At 42.6% G+C, this 22,397-nt stretch overlaps 1 protein-coding gene across 2 annotated transcripts in view; it reads right to left on the bottom strand.

Annotated features, from left to right (window-relative positions):
* The window catches only part of LOC121533503 (TLE family member 5), a 46,702-nt gene extending 24,305 nt beyond the window's left edge, over positions 1-22,397 (bottom strand). The window contains exon 1 of one of the 2 annotated variants that reach the window (XM_041839494.2): positions 21,427-22,397. In XM_041839494.2, coding sequence (XP_041695428.1) covers positions 21,427-21,453 — 27 coding nt within the window. In that variant the 5' untranslated portion in view covers positions 21,454-22,397. The remainder of the gene's footprint in view (positions 1-21,426) is intronic. The other variant, XM_041839495.2, reaches the window with a different exon arrangement.

Here is a 22,397-nt window from a genome sequence, read left to right as displayed (position 1 = left end):
GACACTAAAGAGGCCTTTCTACTGACTCTGAAAAACACCAAAAGAAAGATGCCCAGGGTCCCCTGCTCATCTGCGTGAACGTGCCTTAGGCATGCTGCAAGGAGGCATGAGGACTGCAGATGTGACTGCAATGTCCGTACTGTGAGATGCCTAAGACAGCGCTACAGGGAGACAGGACGGACAGCTGATCGTCCTCGCAGTGGCAGACCACGTGTAACAACACCTGCACAGGATCGTTACATCCGAACATCACACCTGCGGGACAGGTACAGGATGGCAACAACAACTGCCCGAGTTACACCAGGAGCGCACAATCCCTCCATCAGTGCTCAGACTGTCCGCAATAGGCTGAGAGGGGCTGGACTGAGGGCTTGTAGGCCTGTTGTAAGGCAGGTCCTCACCAGACATCACCGGCAACAATGTCTCCTATGGGCACAAACCCACCGTCGCTGGACCAGACAGCACTGGCAAAAAGCGCTCTTCACTGACGAGTTGCGGTTTTGTCTCACCAGGGGTGATGGTCGGATTTGCGTTTATCGTCGAAGGAATGAGCGTTACACCGAGGCCTGTACTCTGGAGCGGGATCGATTTGGAGATGGAGGGTCCGTCATGGTCTGGGGCGGTGTGTCACAGCATCATCGGACTGAGCTTATTGTCAATGCAGGGAATCTCAACACTGTGCGTTACAGGGAAGACATGTGGTACCCTTCCTGCAGGCTCATCCTGACTTGACCCTCAGGCATGACAATGCCACCACCCATACTGCTCATTCTGTGCGTGATTTCCTGCAAGACAGGAATGTCAGTGTTCTGCCATGGCCAGCGAAGAGCCCGGATCTCAATCCGATTGAGCACGTCTGAGACCTGTTGGATCGGAGGGTGAGGGCTAGGGCCATTCCCCTCAGAAATGTTCGGGAACTTGCAGGTGCCTTGGTGGAAGAGTGGGGTAGCATCTCACAGCAAGAACTGGCAAATCTGATGCAGTCCATAAGGAGGAGATGCAATGCAGTTGGTGGCCACACCTTTGTTCAGGGCCACATTATTCCATTTATGTTAGTCACATGTCTGTGGAACTTGTTCAGTTTATGTCTCAGTTGTTGAATCTTATGTTCATACAATATTTACACATGGTAAGTTTGCTGAAAATAAACGCAATTGAGAGTGAGAGGATGTTCCTTTTTTTGCTGAGTTTATATACAGTACCAGTCAAAGGTTTGGACACACCTACTCATTCAAGGGTTTTTCTTAAATGTTTCCTATTTTCTACATTGTAGAATAATAGTGAAGACATCAAAACTATGAAATAGTTTGGGTGAACGGATTATCTCCGCATGTGAAATTCCACCATAAAGCACAGAGGAGGAGGTGTTATGGTGTGGGGTGCTTTGCTGGTGACAAGGCACACTTAACCATCATGGCTACCACAGCATTCTGCAGCGATACGCCATCTCATCTGATTTGGGCTTAGTGGGACTATCATTTGATTTTCAACAGGACAATGACCCAACACACCTCCAGGCTGTGTAAGGGCTATTTGACCAAGAAGGAGCGCTGCATCACCCGACCTCAACCCAATTGAGATGGTTTGGGATGAGTTGGACTGCAGAGTGAAGGAAAAGCAGCCAACAAGTGCTCAGCATATGTGGGAACTCCTTCAAGACTGTTGGAAAAGCATTCCAGGTGAAGCTGGTTGCGAGAATGCCAAGAGTGTGCAAAGCTGTCATCAAGGCAAGGGGTGGCTACTTTGAAGAATCTCAAGTATATTTTGATTTATTTAACACTTTTTTGGTTGCTAGATGATTCCATGTGTTATTCCATAGTTTTGATGTCTTCACTATTATTCTACAATGTAAAAAATAGTTAAAATAAAGAAAATCCCTTGAATGAGTAGGTGTCCAACCTCTTGACTGGTGTGTGTGTATTTTATATATATACAGTGGGGGAAAAAAGTATTTAGTCAGCCACCAATTGTGCAAGTTCTCCCACTTAAAAAGATGAGAGAGGCCTGTAATTTTCATCATAGGTACACGTCAACTAGGACAGACAAATTGAGATTTCTTTTCCCAGAAAATCACATTGTAGGATTTTTTATGAATTTATTTGCAAATTATGGTGGAAAATAAGTATTTGGTCACCTACAAACAAGCAGGATTTCTGGCTCTCACAGACCTGTAACTTCTTCTTTAAGAGGCTCCTCTGTCCTCCACTCGTTACCTGTATTAATGGCACCTGTTTGAACTTGTTATCAGTATAAAAGACACCTGTCCACAACCTCAAACAGTCACACTCCAAACTCCACTATGGCCAAGACCAAGGAGCTGTCAAAGGACACCAGAAACAAAATTGTAGACCTGCACCAGGCTGGGAAGACTGAATCTGCAATAGGTAAGCAGCTTGGTTTGAAGAAATCAACTGTGGGAGCAATTATTAGGAAATGGAAGACATACAAGACCACTGATAATCTCCCTCGATCTGGGGCTCCACGCAAGATCTCACCCTGTGGGGTCAAAATGATCACAAGCACGGTGAGCAAAAATCCCAGAACCACACGGGGGGACCTAGTGAATGACCTGCAGAGAGCTGGGACCAAAGTAACAAAGCCTACCATCAGTAACACACTATGCCGCCAGGGCCTCAAATCCTGCAGTGGCAGACGTGTCCCCCTGCTTAAGCCAGTACATGTCCAGGCCCGTCTGAAGTGCATTTGGATGATCCAGAAGAGGATTGGGAGAATGTCATATGGTCAGATGAAACCAAAATAGAACTTTTTGGTAAAAACTCAACTCGTCGTGTTTGGAGGACAAAGAATGCTGAGTTGCATCCAAAGAACACCATACCTACTGTGAAGCATGGGGGTGGAAACATCATGCTTTGGGGCTGTTTTTCTGCAAAGGGACCAGGACGACTGATCCGTGTAAAGGAAAGAATGAATGGGGCCATGTATCGTGAGATTTTGAGTGAAAACCTCCTTCCATCAGCAAGGGCATTGAAGATGAAACGTGGCTGGGTCTTTCAGCATGACAATGATCCCAAACACACCGCCCGGGCAACGAAGGAGTGGCTTCGTAAGAAGCATTTCAAGGTCCTGGAGTGGCCTAGCCAGTCTCCAGATCTCAACCCCATAGAAAATCTTTGGAGGGAGTTGAAAGTCCGTGTTGCCCAGCGACAGCCCCAAAACATCACTGCTCTAGAGGAGATCTGCATGGAGGAATGGGCCAAAATACCAGCAACAGTGTGTGAAAACCTTGTGAAGACTTACAGAAAACGTTTGACCTGTGTCATTGCCAACAAAGGGTATATAACAAAGTATTGAGAAACTTTTGTTATTGACCAAATACTTATTTTCCACCATAATTTGCAAATAAATTCATTAAAAATCCTACAATGTGATTTTCTGGATTTTTTTTACTCATTTTGTCTGTCATAGTTGACGTGTACCTATGATGAAAATTACAGGCCTCTCTCATCTTTTTAAGTGGGAGAACTTGCACAATTGGTGGCTGACTAAATACTTTTTTCCCCCACTGTATATATATATAAAACATTTTTATTTTTTACTATTTTCTACATTGTAGAATAATAGTGAAGACATCAAAACTCTGGAATAACACATGTATCATGTAGTAACCAAAAAAGTGTTAAACAAATCAAAGTAGCCACCCTTTGCCTTGATGACAGATGACACACTCTTGGCATTCTCTCAACCAGCTTCATGAGGAATGCTATTCCAACAGTCTTGAAGGAGTTCCCACATATGCTGAGCACTTGTTGGCTGCTTTTCCTTCACTCTGCGGTCCAACTCATCCCAAACCATCTCAATTGGGTTGAGGTCGGGAGATTGTGGAGGCCAGGTCATCTGATGCAGCACTCCATCACTCTCCTTCTTGGTCAAATAGCCCTTACACCGCCTGGAGGTGTGTTTTGGGTCATTGTCCTGTTGGAAAAACAAATTATAGTCGCAGAATGCTGTGGAAGCGATGCTGGTTAAGCGTGCCTTGAATTCTAAATAAATCACTGACAGTGTCACCAGCAAAGCACCCCCAAACCACCTCCATGCTTCACGGTGGGAACCACACATGCGGAGATCATCCGTTCACCTATTCTGCGTCTCACAAAGACACGGCGGTTGGAACCAAAAATCTCACATTTGGACTCATCAGACCAAAGGACAGATTTCCACCAGTCTAATGCTCCATTGCTCGTGTTTCTTGGCCCAAGCAAGTCTCTTCTTATTATTGGTGTCCTTTAGTAGTGGTTTCTTTGCAGCAATTCGACCATGAAGGCCTAATTCACGCAGTCTCCTCTGAACAGTTGATGTTGAGATGTGTCTTACTTGAACTCTGTGAAGCATTTATTTGGGCTGCAATTTCTGAGGCTGGTAACTCTAATTAACTTATCCTCTGCAGCAGAGGTAACTCTGGGTCTTACTTTCCTGTGGCGGTCCTCATGAGAGCCAGTTTCATCATAGCGCTTGATGGTTTTTGCGACTGCACTTGAAGAAACTTTCAAAGTTCTTGAAATGTTCCGTATTGACTGACCTTCATGTGTTAAAAGTAATGATTGACTGTTGTTTCTCTTTGCTTATTTGAGCTGTTCTTGCCATAATATGGACTTGGTCTTTTACCAAATAGGGCTATCTTCTGTATACCACCCGTACCTTGTCACAACAAAACTGATTGTCTCAAACGCATTAAGAAAGAAAGAAATTCCACAAATTAACTTTTAAGAAGGCACACCTGTTAATTGAAATGCATTCCAGGTGACTACCTCATGAAGCTGTCATCAAGGCAAAGGGTGGCTACTTTGAAGAATCTAAAATATATTTTGATTTGTTGAACACTTTTTTGGTTACTTCATGATTCCGTGTTATTTCATAGCTTTGATGTCTTCACTATTATTCTACAATGTAGAAATAGTAAAAATAAAGAAAAACCCTTGAATGAGTAGGAGTGTCCAAACTTTTGACTGGTACTGTATACATACATGTATGTTTGTATGTATGTATAGTGGGGAGAACAAGTATTTGATACACTGCCGATTTTGCAGGTTTTCCTACTTACAAAGCATGTAGAGGTCTGTAATTTTTATCATAGGTACACTTCAACTGTGAGAGACGGAATCTACAACAAAAATCCATAAAATCACATTGTATGATTTTTAAGTAATTAATTTGCATTTTATTGCATGACATAAGTATTTGATCACCTACCAACGAGTAAGAATTCCGGCTCTCACAGCCCTGTTAGTTTTTCTTTAAGAAGCCCTCCTGTTCTCCACTCATTACCTGTATTAACTGCACCTGTTTGAACTCGTTACCTGTATAAAAGACACCTGTCCACACACTCAATCAAACAGACTCCAACCTCTCCACAATGGCCAAGACCAGAGAGCTGTGTAAGGACATCAGGGATAAAATTGTAGACCTGCACAAGGCTGGGATGAGCTACAGGACAATAGGCAAGCAGCTTGGTGAGAAGGCAAGAACTGTTGGCGCAATTATTAGAAAATGGAAGAAGTTCAAGATGACGGTCAATCACCCTCTGTCTGGGGTTCCATGCAAGATCTCACCTTGTGGGGCATCAATGATCAGTAGGAAGGTGAGGGATTAGCCCAGAACTGTAATTTTTATCATAGGTACACTTCAACTGTGAGAGATGGAATCTAAAACAAAAATCCAGAAAATCACATTGTATGATTTTTAAGTAATTCATTTGCATTTTATTGCATGACATAAGTATTTGATACATCAGAAAAGCATAACTTAATATTTGGTACAGAAACCTTTGTTTGCAATTACAGAGATCATACGTTTCCTGTAGGTCTTGACCAGGTTTGCACACACTGCAACAGGGATTTTGGCCCACTCATCCATACAGACCTCCAGATTCTTCAGGTCTCGGGGCTGTCGCTGGGCAATACGGACTTTCAGCTCCCTCCAAAGATTTTCTATTGGGTTCAGGTCTGGAGACTGGCTAGGCCACTCCAGGACCTTGAGATGCTTCTTACGGAGCCACTCCTTAGTTGCCCTGGCTGTGTGTTTTGGGTCGTTGTCATGCTGGAAGACCCAGCAACGACCCCATCTTCAATGCTCTTACTGAGGGAAGGAGGTTGTTGGCCAAGATCTCGCGATACATGGCCCCATCCATCCTCCCCTCCAATACGGTGCAGTCATCCTGTCCCCTTTGCAGAAAAGCATCCCCAAATAATGATGTTTCCACCTCCATGCTTCACGGTTGGGATGGTGTTCTTGGGGTTGTACTCATCCTTCTTCTTCCTCCAAACATGGCGAGTGGAGTTTAGACCAAAAACCTATATTTTTGTCTCATCAGACCACATGACCTTCTCCCTTTCCTCCTCTGGATCATCCAGATGGTCATTGGCAAACTACAGACGGGCCTGGACATGCGCTGGCTTGAGCAGGGTGACCTTGCGTGCGCTGCAGGATTTTAATCCATGACGGCGTAGTGTGTTACTAATGGTTTTCTTTGAGACTGTGGTCCCAGCTCTCTTCAGGTCATTGACCAGGTCCTGCCGTGTAGTTCTGGGCTGATCCCTCACCTTCCTCATGATCATTGATGCCCCACAAGGTGAGATCTTGCATGGAACCCCAGACAGAGGGTGATTGACCGTCATCTTGAACTTCTTCCATTTTCTAATAATTGCGCCAACAGTTGTTGCCTTCTCACCAAGCTGCTTGCCTATTGTCCTGTAGCTCATCCCAGCCTTGTGCAGGTCTACAATTTTATCCCTGATGTCCTTACACAGCTCTCTGGTCTTGGCCATTGTGGAGAGGTTGGAGTCTGTTTGATTGAGTGTGTGGACAGGTGTCTTTTATACAGGTAACGAGTTCAAACAGGTGCAGTTAATACAGGTAATGAGTGGAGAACAGGAGGGCTTTTTAAAGAAAAACTAACAGGGCTGTGTGAGCCGGAATTCTTACTCGTTGATAGGTGATCAAATACTTATGTCATGCAATAAAATGCAAATTAATTACTTAAAAATCATACAATGTGATTTTCTGGATTTTTGTTGTAGATTCCGTCTCTCACAGTTGAAGTGTAGCTATGATAAAAATTACAGACCTCTACATGCTTTGTAAGTAGGAAAACCTGCAAAATCGGCAGTGTATCAAATACTTGTTCTCCCCACTGTATGTATGTATGTATGTATGTATATATATATATATATATATATATATAAATATACAGCCAAATCATACCTTTTTTTGATATTCATAAATTAAATACCACTCATATTTCAGAGCAAGCGGTAAAGCTTCATATGACACCAATTTTGCTTTGTAGCACCTCCATAACATTATGAAGTCTTAAATGGTAAGGCTGTCCCATGTAGCTCAATTGGTAGAGCATGGCGCTTGCAACTCCAGGGTTGGGGGTTTGATTCCCATGGGGGACCAGTATAAAAAAAATAAACCGTATGAAAATGTATGCACTCACTACTGTTAGTCACTCTGGATAAAAGCGCCTGCTAAATGACTAAAATGTAAAGGCCAAAATATAATAAATATGCAAACTTTAATTAAATATTTCCAAATTATGCTTTTAGATACAAATGTCAACAATCCTTCCTCCAAAGGACCATTCTATGGATTAAATGTTGGTTTTGTGAGGAATCACCCTGATATGGTTGTAGAGCAGAGAGACAGAGGTGTCTGACTGGCTCAGGGCCAGGCTAACCCATGCATGTTAGGGGCCGAGGAATTGGATTGTGTCTTCAGCATTGGACCGGGCATTAGATACAGCAACAGGGAGCCTAATCCTGTTTGGGCCAGGAATTTGATTTTGATTATTATCTCCATGGACCAGGCCGGGCTTACCCCCATTCCTGAGATACGGTTATCCCCCACCCTGAGCCCAGCTGATTCGACCTTGTTAAAACGCTTTAAAAGGGGATTATTCTACTTTTATCACTTCTAGTGAAGTGCACTCGCAAACATAGACTGCAAGGCCGGCCAAGCATGTCAGTCAAAACACACACACAATGCATGGACATGGCAGCACAAACACAAAAACACCATACACAAACTGACATGGGAGGGCACACACACATATTAGGGTTGAATAACGGGAACCCGGTTACCGAGATTTACCGCCCAAAACCACTCCCTTTTCCCGGGATAAATAACTGCGAGAAACCGGTAAATTATAATACATTATTTATATGAACACCATGGCGTGAAATGGAACTGTTAAATGATATGCGATGTCCAAATCTGGCTTCTCTACGGCCTCTGTATGATTAATCAACGCTCAGGGTGGGGACAGACCATCTCAGTATGGAGCAGCAGTTCACAATGCATGCAGATCTATAATCTCATCATGGTCACTTTTTCCCCCCCTTGTGACAGGTAGGCCTACACTTGCTGCATCATAGCCTATGCTACAGTAATATAAAGACTGAATGCGCGTATACATTTACCCATCTCCATCTGGCTTTCGGGGGGCATCTAGTTTTTTTAATTGTAAAGATGTTTAATTTTTTTATTGCAGGTGCAGTTTTAAGACAGCCCATCACTCGAATATCGTTGCTTTGAATTCTCCCCCCCCCCCGGGATACATATGTTAACATTGCCAAAGCAAGTGAAGTAGATCATAAAAATATAAAAAAAAGTAACAGTAAACATTACACTCACAAAAGTTCCAAAAGAATAAAGACATTTTAAAATGTCATATTATGTGCAAATAGTTTAAGTACAAAAGGGAAAATAAATCAACATAACTATGGGCTGTATTTACAATGGTATTTGTTCTTCACTGGTTGCCCTTTTCTTGTGGCAACAGGTCACAAATCTTGCTGCTGTGATGACACACTGTGGTATTTCACCCAATAGATATGGGAGTTTATCCAAATTGGATTTGTTTTCAAATTCTTTGTGGGTCTGTGTAATTTGAGGGAAGTATGTGTCTCTAATATGGTCATACATTTGGCAGGAAGTTAGGAAGTGCAGCTCAGTTTCCACCTCATTTTGTGGGCAGTGTGCACATAGCCTGTCTTCTCTTGAGCCAGTTCTGCCTACGGCGGCCTCTCTCAATAGCAAGGCTATGCTCACTGAGTCTGTACATAGTTATAGATTTCCTTAAATTTTGGGTCAGTCACAGTGGTCAGGTATTCTGCCACTGTGTACTCTCTGTTTAGGGCCAAATAGCATTCTAGTTTGCTCTGTTTTTTTGTAAATTCTTTCCAATGTGTCAAGTAATTATCTTTTTGTTTTCTCATGATTTGGTTGGGTCTAATTGTGTTGCTGTCCTGGGGTCTGTTTGTGTTTGTGAACAGAGCCCCAGGACCAGCTTGCTTAGGGGACTTTTCTCCAGGTTCATCTCTCTGTAGGTGATGGCTTTGTTATGGAAGGTTTGGGGATCGCTTCCTTTTAGGTGGTTGTAGAATTTAACGGCTCTTTTCTGGATTTTGATAATTAGTGGGTACCGGCTTAATTCTGCACTGTATGCATTATTTGGTGTTTTACGTTGTACACTGAGGATATTTTTGCAGAATTCTGCATGCAGTCTCAATTTGGTGTTTGTTCCATTTTGTGAATTCTTGGTTGGTGAGCAGACCCCAGACCTCACAACCATAAAGGGCAACTGATTCAAGTATTTTTTAGCCAGATCCTAATTGGTATGTCAAATTTTATGTTCCTTTTGATGGCATAGAAGGCCCTTCTTGCCTTGTCTCTCAGATCGTTCACAGCTTTGTGGAAGTTACCTTTGGTGCTGATGTTTAGGCCGAGGTATGTATAGTTTTTTGTGTGCTCTAGGGCAACGGTGTCTAGATGGAATTTGTATTTGTGGTCCTGGCAACTGGACCTTTTTTGGAACACCATTATTTTTGTCTTACTGAGATTTACTCTCAGGGCCCAGGTCTGACAGAATCTGTGTAGAATATCTAGGTGCTGCTGTAGGCCCTCCTTGGTTGGGGACAGAAGCACCAGATCATCAGCAAACAGTAGACATTTGACTTCAGATTCTAGTAGGGTGAGGCCGGGTGCTGCAGACTGTTCTAGTGCCCTCGCCAATTCGTTGAAATATATGTTGAAGAGGGTGGGGCTTAAGCTGCATCCTTGTCTCACCCCACGGCCCTGTGGAAAGAATGTGTTTTTTGCCAATTTTAACACACTTGTTGTTTGTGTACATGGATTTTATAATGTCGTATGTTTTTCCCCCAACACCACTTTACATCAATTTGTATAGCAGACCCTCATGCCAAGTTGAGTCAAAAGCTTTTTTGAACTCAACAAAGCATGAGAAGACTTTGCCTTTGTTTTGGTTTGTTTGTCAATTAGGGTGTGCAGGGTGAATACGTGGTCTGTCATACCGTAATTTGGTAGAAAGCCAATTTGACATTTGCTCAGTACATTGTTTTCACTGAGGAAATGTACGAGTCTGCTGTTAATGATAATGCAGAGGATTTTCCCAAGGTTGCTGTTGACGCATAGTTATTGGGGTCAAATTTGTCTCCACTTTTGTGGATTGGGGTGATCTGTCCTTGGTTCCAAATATTGGGGAAGATGCCAGAGCTAAGGATGATGTTAAAGAGTTTAAGTATAGCCAATTGGTCTGTATATTTTATCATTTCATTGAGGATACCATCAACACCACAGGCCTTTTTGGGTTGGAGGGTTTGTATTTTGTCCTGTAGTTCATTCAATGTAATTTGAGAATCCAGTGGGTTAAGGTAGTCTTTAATAGTTGATTCTAAGATTTGTATTTGATCACGTATATGTTTTTGCTGTTTGTTCTTTGTTCTTGGTTATAGGGCCAAAAGGATTGGAGAAGTGGTTTATCCATGCATCTCTGTTTTGGATAGATAACTCTTCGTGTTGTTGTTTGTTTAGTGTTTTCCAATTTTCCCAGAAGTGGTTAGAGTCTACGGATTCTTCAGTTACATTGAGCTGATTTCTGACATGCTGTTCCTTCTTTTTCCGTAGAGTATTTCTGTATTGTTTTAGTGATTCAACATAGTGAAGGCGTAGGCTCAGGTTCTGGGTCTCTATGTTTTTGGTTGGATAGGTTTCTCAATTTCTTGGTTTTTGCATTCTTCATCAAACCATTTGTCATTGTTAATTTTCTTCGGTTTTCTGTTTGAAATTTTTTGATTTGATAGGGAAGCTGAGAGGTCAAATATACTGTTTAGGTTTTCTACGGCCAAGTTTACACCTTCACTATTACAGTGAAACATTTTGTCCAGGAAGTTGTCTAAAAGGGATTTAATTTGTTGTTGCCTAATTGTTTTTTGGTAGGTTTCCACACTACTTTCCTTCCATCTATAGCATATCTCAATATTATTCAGTTCCTTTGGCTTTGATGCCTCATGATTGAGTATTGCTTTGTTCAAGTGGACTGTGATTTTGCTGTGATCTGATAGGGGTGTCAGTGGGCTGACTGAACGCTCTGAGAGACTCTGGGTTGAGGTCAGTGATAAAGTAGTCTACAGTACTACTGCTAAGAGATGAGCTATAGGTGTACCTACCATAGGAGTCCCCTCAAAGCCTACCATTGACTATGTACATACCCAGTGTGCGACAGAGCTGCAGGAGTTGTGACCCGTTTTTGTTGGTTATGTTGTCGTAGTTGTGCCTATGGGGGCATATGGGAGAGGGAATGCTGTAACCTCCAGGTATGTGTTTGTCCCCCTGTGTGCTGAGGGTGTCATGTTCTTGTCCAGTTCTGGCATTTAGGTCAGCACAGACTAGTACATGTCCCTGGAAATTATTGATTTACCCCTCCAGGATTGAGAAGCTGTCTTCATAGTTAACACACAGGAGGACATTTTCTGTTGAGATAATTTCCTTTTGAATTTCTAGCCAAATGTAAAATGTTCCTGTTTAGATTAATCTAATAGAGTGAATTTGGTCTGCTCTATACCAAATTAGCATACCCCCTAAGTCCCTTCCCTGTTTCACACTTGGTAGTTTGGTGGATGGGACTACCAGCTCTCTGTAACCTAGAGGGCAACCAGTGGGGTGGGGGGGTCTTTCTCTCTCTCGGATCATTAAATGTCGTTAATGTAGGGCTCATAAAATGTATTTAACTAATGGCTCATCAGGCTCAGGTAGCATCAGGTTAGAATTTTCATGCTGATCAAATCCAGACATTTATATGCTTTATAATGACACTTCATGTTTTTGGCTGGAAATACCAGGTTACCCGGAAGAAAAGTATTTTATTCTCGGGATGGAACATTTGGAAAATACTGTGAAAATATTAAACCCTAACACAAACACAAGCCAGAGCAAGAGCACAGGGACTGCAACAAGCCAGGAAAGACTGCAAGGCAAGATGGGCAATTTGTCATGAGTGGGGAAAGCAGTGAGGGGAAACAGGGTTGCAGGTAGGGAAATCATAGGAGATAAAAAATGGCCTGGTGAAGGAGGCTGTGAGATTAGAGTGTGGTTATGCCTGTGATTGATGCCTGTTTGTAAAAACCCAGGTTATTACTTACAAGGGTCCAAAAGGGAGGTACGATGATTACTCCCACGTTGAGAAAGAAAATAAGTGGACAGACCTGCATTCTAAAATGCTCCCTCCTCTGCACCCTGACTCCTATTTTCTGAACAATGACCGTAGCTGGCTGGCTAGTTAGACCCAGCTGACCCACAGCCTAGACCTGGGCACCTACAGCTCAGTCTGGGAGGGCTACCTGCCGTAGATCTCTGGGGTTTTCAATGAGCTCCAGGATGAGGTGTTTTGTTGCTCCATTCTTTCTCCTGCCCTGCCTGTCTGGAGGGAGTACAGCTAATTCTCTTGTCTGGCCTCTGCAGTGCCTGTGTTCTGGCAGGTCTGGGGCCTGTGCCGGGGTTGGCCAATCAAAAAGCACCCCCGCCGAGACGCTTTGTTCCAGCCCAGCCCTGCTCAGGGGTGCGGTTTCCCCCCGCACACACACAGCCACCGCTGGAATACTGATGCAGCTGCCGCTCCACTTCTAAAGCTTAGTACAAGCTCTACGCAGACGCAAGCTTCGGAGTGTTGCAATGCCGTTTTGTCATAAAAGGGGGCGGGTCCTTTGTAATAGACTCCGACATTCAACATACCTTTTTATTACCTGAAAAATGTAGATGCGCCGTATCATTCCTTCCGCAGCCGTGGGGGCAGTGTTGTCGCTTGGTTCCTTGATCTGATCTATAGGCTATTCGTCAAAGTAGCCCATGTTGCATTGATAACCAAATATAATCTCAGCGACTGTTCAAACAGTAAACCAAACAAGAAGAATCCACCCAAAAAGGTATTTTGTTTAGAAGTAATAACTAATTATTACAGGCTATTGTGAAATGGTAGACCCTGCTATAGGCAACTAGCTAGCCATGTGCTTTTTTACTCCATGACCAAAACATGACGTTCTATTTTTAGCTGATATGGGAATGAATACACAAGCAGTATATCAAACTGGGATAATGTTTTAAGTTACACCGGCAAGTATAAGAATATTTGCCAGGGCATATTTCGGTATTATAAAATCTGATTATTTCACATGGAGATGTGGGAATCTAAAAAGGCTAGCTAGCTTGCTATGTTTTTAGCCAGGCCAACGCCAGCTAAACAGGCTGCCACTAGCTACTACTAGCAAGGGAAGGTGATTCTTTCTTGTTTTCACAAAATTAAAAGACAGAAAAAAAACATTGCTATCGCCCCCTTGTGAATGGGAGTGGGACCGGCAAGGATATCATGTTATCAAAAGGTGTCCCCTACTCCAAAAAATCCCACTCCACCCATGTGCATGCATGTAGATCAACTGAGTTATGCTTGTAGTAACCTTAACCGCCCTCCATACCCCTTCCTCCCACATACAGACCATCTCTGACACACACCATCCTCATCATGCTCTGCTTCTTCTCCCTCTTGCCAACATCCTCCACTTTGTCCTTTTCTCTACGGGATATACAGACAACAAAAGGCCAACCCACACAAAGCATGCAATCATTTATGAACACAAAACCGAGGCTCATAAAATCCACCTGCACAAATATCACTCACACAGAGTGTGGTCAGAAAGGCACTGGGCGGAGGGCTATAACAGGTGTCTCTTCATGCAATCTTCAAGTCTCGGAATAACAAGTAACAGAACCAATCCTCTTGGCAGCACAATAGCAATGCTTTTCACACATTCAACAAGGCTGTGGTTCTTCCACTACTCAGAGGATTTAAGAAGTAATGAATTCTAACCAGGAGCTAATCAGAACACCAAAAATTTTACACATTTGCAGCAGTGGCAAAGTAACATTTTCAACACCATTGAAATAAATGTTTTTTGGGGGGCAGAACCAGTCTTTTGTGTTAGTCCTCCAAAATTGGCAGGTATGAACTCTGACAGGAAGGGGAGGTGTGTGTGTGTGTGTGTGTGTGTGTGCCTTTCCTGCTTAGAATGTGTGTATTTATGATGGGGACTTGGAGACTGTCCCAATCCCACAGTCATTTGAAAATCAGCCAGTGTGGCCCTCCAGAAAAATCAATATCACCTGTGACCCGTGGCTTGCCCTCAATAGCTGTGCCCCCCGCAGAGTGGGGGGAGGTGGGGCTCTGGGCCCTCTGTCATGCTAATGAGTGACTCTGCCCTTAACAACCCAGACATCTGCTGGCTGTGTGTGTGTCAAGCCCCACATTCAATTTGTTCCCCAGAAACAAAACGCAGATAAGTCCCTTGAGGCCAGTCAGGACGTTTGTGTGTATGCGTGCATAAACTGTGTTATTTGAAGAAGTGTCTGTACCCTTGTTAATGACGTTGTGTATGGGAGAGCATGAAAGACATGGGCAACATTGATTTCATTTAAATGTGTGTGCAATCATTACTGCAATGATGAGTGGATGTCAGCTTTGGCTAGAGACAGGTGAAGAGGGTGCCCTTGTGTTCACTGTGTGTGTGTGAGTGAGTGAGTGTGGTGCACTGTGTGTGTAACAGAGCGATTGAGCAGGGGTGGGAGGGAGTTTGTTTAATGGGCGAGACAGGGGACCATTGGGATTAAGTTCCCCCAGCTGGAGGCTTTAGAGAAAAGGCTGGGGGCTGTTCTGTTAATTCAAGTGGGCTTAATAATGCCTGTGCACCCTCTTCCCCCATCCCTCCCACCACTACATCAAATCTGGGAGGAAACGCATGATAAAGGGCGACAAGCAGGGAAGATGTGTGAGTGTGTGTGTGTGTTCATGAAAACCTGTGAGTCACAGCCAACATTGCTGTATAGCCAATAGGTTTGTGAGATTTTACTCCCATACTGCTACATTTAGCAGCAGTGGTGACATGCTGTTCTGTGGGTTCTACTTAGAGCAGAAACTGCTTTATAGATGCATAAGTTTAAACAGGCTCCACACAATATGGTAAATGCAATCATATGGGTCAGACCGCAGCCACTTCCAAATGAAGATTTCTTCACTTAAACCAATGGATTCTATTGACCCATTATAGTGATTGAGCTCTTTAGAAAAAAAAATGCATATTCATTATTTAAACTGTGTTAATATTTTCCCTGGGTCATCTATCAACAGTCCATCATCATCTGCCATTTGTTTATCTGTGTTAGTCCCCCACAACCAAATGTATGCAAATACACCTGGGTCTAACCTGCCGTTGTCGCTGGTAACAGGGGTTTGAAAGATGAGTGATAGTGCTGTAACTGCTACACTCCTGCATGGATCCTACACCATTCAGTTTCTTAAACCCATTACAATTATAACACCTTAATTGCATGGGGGATGAAGGCAAAATATCTTCAATTGAATTGATTTACCATGATAACATGGAATATACTAGGCTAATTACTAAAATATATGAGGGGTAAATACTCTGCTTTAAGCACTCCTAGCTAAATCACCTTTGAGGCATTTCTGAGCTGGGTGAGTTTGAGAGATCCATCTCCCCTGTCAGGCTGCAGTTGAAGTCTTCCATCATGACGGTTCTAATCTCTGACAGTCATATCTATAGCTGTCACATATTTCCAACCACAGGGCCTGTGGCAGCACAGCCAGCAGCACTGTTCAGTTTGATTTGACGAGGGCTTCACTGGGTGGAGGTGCAACGTTGACTACTTATACTCCAAGGGTGAACAAACTGCTGCAGCTCTCGCAAAGCGTCGCACTAAATCCATTGTCACCCGTTTTTTTTATCCTGTGTGTTGGGTCTTAATACTCTAATCAGGTAGCATAAGGGCACTGAATTGGATTAGGGGGGAAACAAGCGACAAATGGCCAGGTTCTCACCTTGGTAAAGATGACTGAACTACAGTGCATCACATCAGAGATGACTGGCTAGCTACCGCACCAAGGCATCTTCTCCAGCCTAGGGTCATTGGAATTCCAGAAAAGGGTAATTGGAATTCCAGAAAAGTGGATGGAATCCCAGAATCAAATTTCTGGTTTTAGCAAAATCAACATTAAAGCAAATACACTGAACAAAAATATAAAACGCAACATGTAAAGTGTTGGTCCCATGTTTCATGAACTGAAATAAAATATCCCAGAAATGTTCCATGCGCACAAAAAGCTTATTGAGTTCAAATTTGGTGCACAAATTTGTTTACATCCCTGTTAATGAGTATTGCTCCTCTGCCAAGACAATCCTTCCACCTGACAGGTGTGGCATATCAAGAAGTTGATTAAACAGCATGATCATTACACAGGTGCACCTTGTGCTGGGGACAATAAAAGGCCACTAAAATGTGCAGTTTTGTCACAACACAACACCACAGATGTGTCTCAAGTTGAGGGAGTCCATAGAAATGCATAGATTAGGGCCTAAATAATTTATTTAAATTGAATGATTTTCTTATCTGAACTGTAACTCTGTAAAACAAAAATGAAATTGTTGCATGTTGCGTTTATATTTTTGATCAGTATACATGTTATTTTATTTATTGGAAGTTCTGCTTAACACCAGTTTGTTAGGAGGGTAAAAGTCAGTGGTCGTAGCCGAATACCCAAACTTGCGTCCTAAAATAGTAAGCCGTTTGTGTATGCAAAGTTCAATAGTATGCGATATTTTGAAAATCAAGTATAATTTAAAATGCCCGGATGTCATACTCATTTCGGCTTTGACAACAGCTGTTCAATTAGATATAGGGATGCCCTGCCGAAATCAACAAATTGCAGGAAATAACGCAATCGTGCATGATGCATTATCAGTATGGGAATTTTTTTTTATAGTAAATTAATTTTCGCAAATTGAGTATGGTTTAAATGCCAGGACGTTATACTCATTTCGGCCATCTGGTAGAATTCGATACACTTTCCCACAATGCATTGGAAGAAGTGGGCTGTGAATGTTAGGCCCAAGTTCTTCAAGTAGCCAAACAAAAAAAATGCTGAATGGGTGGTGTACAAATGTTGGCCAAATAGTTATTGTTCTCCTTAAAAAGATCGAGTATTGCATCGTAGGCTAAATCTTTGAAAGTATACGTATTTTTTTCTTCAAAGTGGATCTCTGTTCTCATTGAAAAGTGTTTCTTGTTCTCTTGGTCTTAGAGCTTTTAAACTAAACCATCTTTTGATTTTCGAATGTGTCGGTACCGGGTACTCAGGATGTGGCTGCGTTATTAATGTCATGTTAAATCAGGCCTTTTGATTTGAACATATAGATCGTTTTAGTTTTGTAGGCTACCTATTTCATTATTTAATTTATGGATCAAGCCTTAGCAGTCATTCTGATCTTGTTTCCAATGATCAGCGCTTTAGTTTATTATGTTGCTGTCTGGCGGTTCTGAATTTGCAATGCACCCGACTGTCCACGTTTCTGTGCAATAAATAGCCTTTTGATACATTTGAAAAATGTAAGGTGTGTGTATTAGGCTATTTGATTTAATTTATGTTACAGCACTTTGGTTTCACTAATAAATGTTGAAATAGAACCAAATGATCAGTTTCTGTCTTCAGTCTTTTTTAAATAGCAGATGGGCTATGGTATAGGTTGACTGTGATAGTCTGCCTACAACCAGCCTGAGTAGGCCTATAATTTCTATTCAGAGTTTAGAGCAATTAATCAAATTGGAAATGAGCCATTATCAGGCTGGTTAATGCATGCATGTCTGTTGAATTTGGAAAAATTCACACACACCTCTACCCCGCCCCACCTACTCAGCCAGTCAGGAGGTGCTACTTCATGGAATACTGCATAATTCTGACTAAACGGTACGTGCTAAATAGTATGAGACGTTGAGTCCATAGTATACAGTACGCTAGTATGGGTATTTTCATACACAGCCAGTCTTTATAGATGATAAATAGGCCTGCAACCCAAAAGTATCTCCAATCACACAAGCTGTTCCACTCCTGATGGGGGTGAGAGACATCGGGGAGACGTAAAGAGGCAACCCACCAACTGTAATCAGGTTGAACTCTAATGCTGAGTTTAACGCAGTCAGCGGAAGGGTTCTGGGGAGTGGGAGCCAGTAAGATCTCACACAATTAGGAGCTCTTCACTTCTCCTCTGCACACTGATGAGGTGTGAAGTGGCAGGAGCGGTCCTCTCAGACAATGCCAGCCTCAGATCAGAGCTGCATGCCGCGGCTGCACTGACTGATGCAAAAAGGCACACCATTCATGTCACGAGACATCCAGGCTCTAGCCTGAGCAAACAACTCTTACCCCTTCTGTGTTAGAACTGGCGACGACAAATCGTTGCTATGGAGCAAGTGCACCGTGGCAACATAGTCTTGCAATTGTATTTACCTACATTCTATTCCCAAGCTTTCCTTTTCAGTTATATTTGAGCTCAGTTTAGCATGAGTGATGTGAACATTTCAAATGGACGTTTACTGCAGTGTTCATTTTTTACCTAAATGTATACACAAATGTGTCAGTTATGTGACCATGGGGAGAGAGCCCGCTTTTTCCATAGACCAAAGTTTCTGTTACCATGGAAACTTGGGAAATAAACTGGATGTTGGCCTATTCCAGTCATCGAAGGCAACCGACCACCAAATAGTTATTTGTTTTCATGCTTGGAAATATGTGTTCCATTACCCACGTCAAGGCACTATATAGACCTGCTACATTTGGGTTGCAGGCCATGAATCACAAGCCAGTACCAGCTCTACCCCTCATTATTATTCTGCATACTCAGGTAGATGGATACCTCACTTATGAATTTTTATTGTCAAGAGCAGGGATGGGCAACTCCAGTCCTCAGGGACCTTATTGGTGTCACACTTATGCCCCAGCCCCAGCTAACACACCTGACTCCAATAATCAAGATCTTCAGTTTAGAATGCAATTACACTGAACAAAAATATAAAAACACAACATGTAAAGTGTTGGGGTCATGTTTAATGAGCTGAAATAAAAGATCCCAGAAATCTTCCATACGTGTGCACAAATTTGTTTACATCCCTGTTAGTGAACATTTCTCCTTTGCCAAGATAACCTATCCACCTGACAGGTGTGGCATATCAAGAAACTGATTTAACAGCATGATCATTACACAGGTGCACCTTGTGCTGGGGACAATAAAAGGCCACTCTAAAATGTGCAGTTGTGTCACAACGCCACAGATGTCTCAAGTTTTGACTGCAGGAATGTCCACCAGACCTGTTGCCAGATAATTTAATGTTGATTTCTCTACCATAAGCCGCCTCCAACGTTGTTTTAGAGAATTTGGCAGTATGTCCAATCAGCCTCACAACCGCAGACCACGTGTATGGCGTTGTGTAGGCGAGCGGTTTGCTTATGTCAACGTTGTGAACAGAGTGCCCCATGGTGGCGGTGGGGTTATGGTATAGGCAGGTATAAGCTACGGACAACGAACACAATTGTATTCGATCAATGGCAATTTAAAACGCACAGAGATACCGGGACAAGAGAGGAACTAAAAGCACAAGCATTTCACTACACTCGCAATAACATCTGCTAACCATGTGTATGTGACCAATACATTTGAGTTGAAGATCCTGAGGCCCATTGTAGTGCCATTCATCCGCTGCTATCACCTCATGGTTCAGCACGATAATGTACAGCCCCATGTCGCAAGGATCTGTACACAATTCCTGGAAACTGAAAATGTCCCAGTTCTTCTACGGCCTGCATACTCAAACATGTCACACATTGAGCATGTTTGGGATGCTCTGGATTGACATGTACAACAGCGTGTTCCAGTTCCCGCCAATATCCAGCAACTTTGCACAGCCATTAAAGAGGAGTGGGACAACATTCCACAGGCCACAATCAACAGCCTGACCAACTCCATGCGAAGGAGATGTGTTGCGCTGCATGAGGCAAATGGTGGTCACACCAGATACTGACTGGTTCTGATCCATGCCCCTAATTGTGTTTTTTTAAAGGTAGCTGTGACCAACAGATGCATATCTGTATTCACAGTAATGTGAAATACATAGATTAGGACCTAATACATTTATTTCAATTGACGGATTTCCTTATATGAACTGTACCTCAGTAAAGTCTTTGAAATTGTTGTATGTTGCGTTTACATTTTTGTTCAGTATAGTTTAAGTCAGCTGTGTTTGCTAGGGATGAGGAAAAAGTGTGATACCACTCTGGCCCCCAAGGACTGGAGTTTCCCATCCCTGGTCAAGAGGATCATGTTGACATCAGTCATTGTTGTTGTCAAAGGAAATAACATAAAATCTGGCAGTTCTGATTTCGGAAGTTTAATCAACATTGGACATGAACCAAGTCTCACTCAGAGGGTAAAATGAAGGGCTTATCCTTGAATGTTGCCATGGAAGGTACTTTTGGGCAAGTCAATAAGAACTTTTGGGGAAAGTTGATAACCAGCAGCCCCCTCCCAGCATCTCCAAAGCAAATCTGAGGTTGAATCCAAGGTCAAAATAAGAGTTGGGAATGTAGTTCCTGTACCATCCCTGCAAAGCCTCAACTTCTTCAATGTCATCTCTGCACTGCATACATGACTGTGTTGGGCTTGTGTCTAGAGTAAAATAGCCATCCTCTCTAGTTACATTACCCATCTGGCTTGCAATCCAAATGAATTTACAATGCAAATCATGTTGATTCTGTACTGAACAGAACAAATCTTGGAATTGTTTCACTGATGTTTGATGCAAAAACCTGGACGTGAGCATGATTATTAATTAGTGTAAAAGAACAAACTGTGAAATCGCATTCAACATAGGCATGCAAATGTATGAGCACAAGTAAATAGGCAAAATAAGAAACGCTGGTGGTTACGCATGAGTAACTATCTGGTTTGGTAATCAAATTACCCCGGGGGTGTCTGTTTAATTCAGAGCTTAAACTAAATTTGACAATCCTCTTTTCTTGGTGTAGTGACATGCTGAAAGCATAAAAACAGTAATGTCAAAAACATTTGATATAATACAAAGTAACACTGTCTGCTCATTGTAGCTACCTAGCGAGATACAATGTAACTAGCACGCGCACACAAACAAGTTCAGTGCAGAAAAGAATCCCCCAAAAAACCTGCAAGTGCGTCTGAATATTAAATGAAATCCACTTACTGAATGTCTGGATTGTGGAAACATCATGTCAATTCCTTGTTTATGGTTTTTCTTTCCAAATACGATGAATGAGGAAGATTCTAAATGCTGACAAAAATATTGGCTTACGTTGGTCCTCTCTTTGTCCGTTTTTGCAAGCTTGAATCTAGCCAAGAATCGCACGAGCTGACCAGATAGCTAGTTAGCTCGTCCCAAAATTCGTAATGCAGTTGGCGTTAGCTAGCTAATCAAGATATCTCGTTTGTCCAGGTGTATATATTTCGACAGAGGTAGCCTAACGTTACTAGTTGCCAGATTTAATTTCGCTTTCTCTTTGTTGATGAACTAGCTACAAACCTCAACCACTTGAATGGTCCTCGCTTATTTCTTCAAAGGCTGTCGCTCAAAATGATTCATCACTGTTGCTAGCTTTCAGCCTGTAGCTAGCTAGATAACGTTAGCTTACGTACTAGCTAGACAATATGCATATAGCTAACAATGCTATACTGATAGGTGTTGTCGTGGTTTATTTTGTTCAATCTTCTTTCGCCATGTATTTTAGCCCACGCAACAAAGCCAACAAGCTATATGTCCGCTAACACCATAAAAGCTTCAGAGGAAAAAACAGCTTGGTTCACAAAAATAACAAAATGGACCTCCGGAATCGCTGAAGTTGAATCCCCCCGTTTCTTCACAACAACCCCAAAATGCGAGTAAACAGTTGTCGCAATAAAACGATTCAAGCGTTAATCATTACAATAACAAATCGTATAGGAAACTTTAAAATGATACACTCGCTCAGCTTCAGTATCTCGCAGAGACCTAGCCGAACAGTCAGAATGTCTGGCAGTGGCGGGGTTGACGTTCCATTCCTGGGGCAAGGTGCGACGTTACAAAACGCCCAACGTAGAACTCGGACGCACAGAACAAATCATATTCTATGGGAGAATCTCAATTGCATACTCCTCGCGTCCTCTCTCCTCAAAACTCAT

The sequence above is a fragment of the Coregonus clupeaformis genome, chromosome 20, assembly GCF_020615455.1.
Source record: "Coregonus clupeaformis isolate EN_2021a chromosome 20, ASM2061545v1, whole genome shotgun sequence".
Taxonomy (NCBI): Eukaryota; Metazoa; Chordata; class Actinopteri; order Salmoniformes; family Salmonidae; genus Coregonus; species Coregonus clupeaformis.
This window is presented reverse-complemented; position numbering and strand designations above follow the sequence as displayed.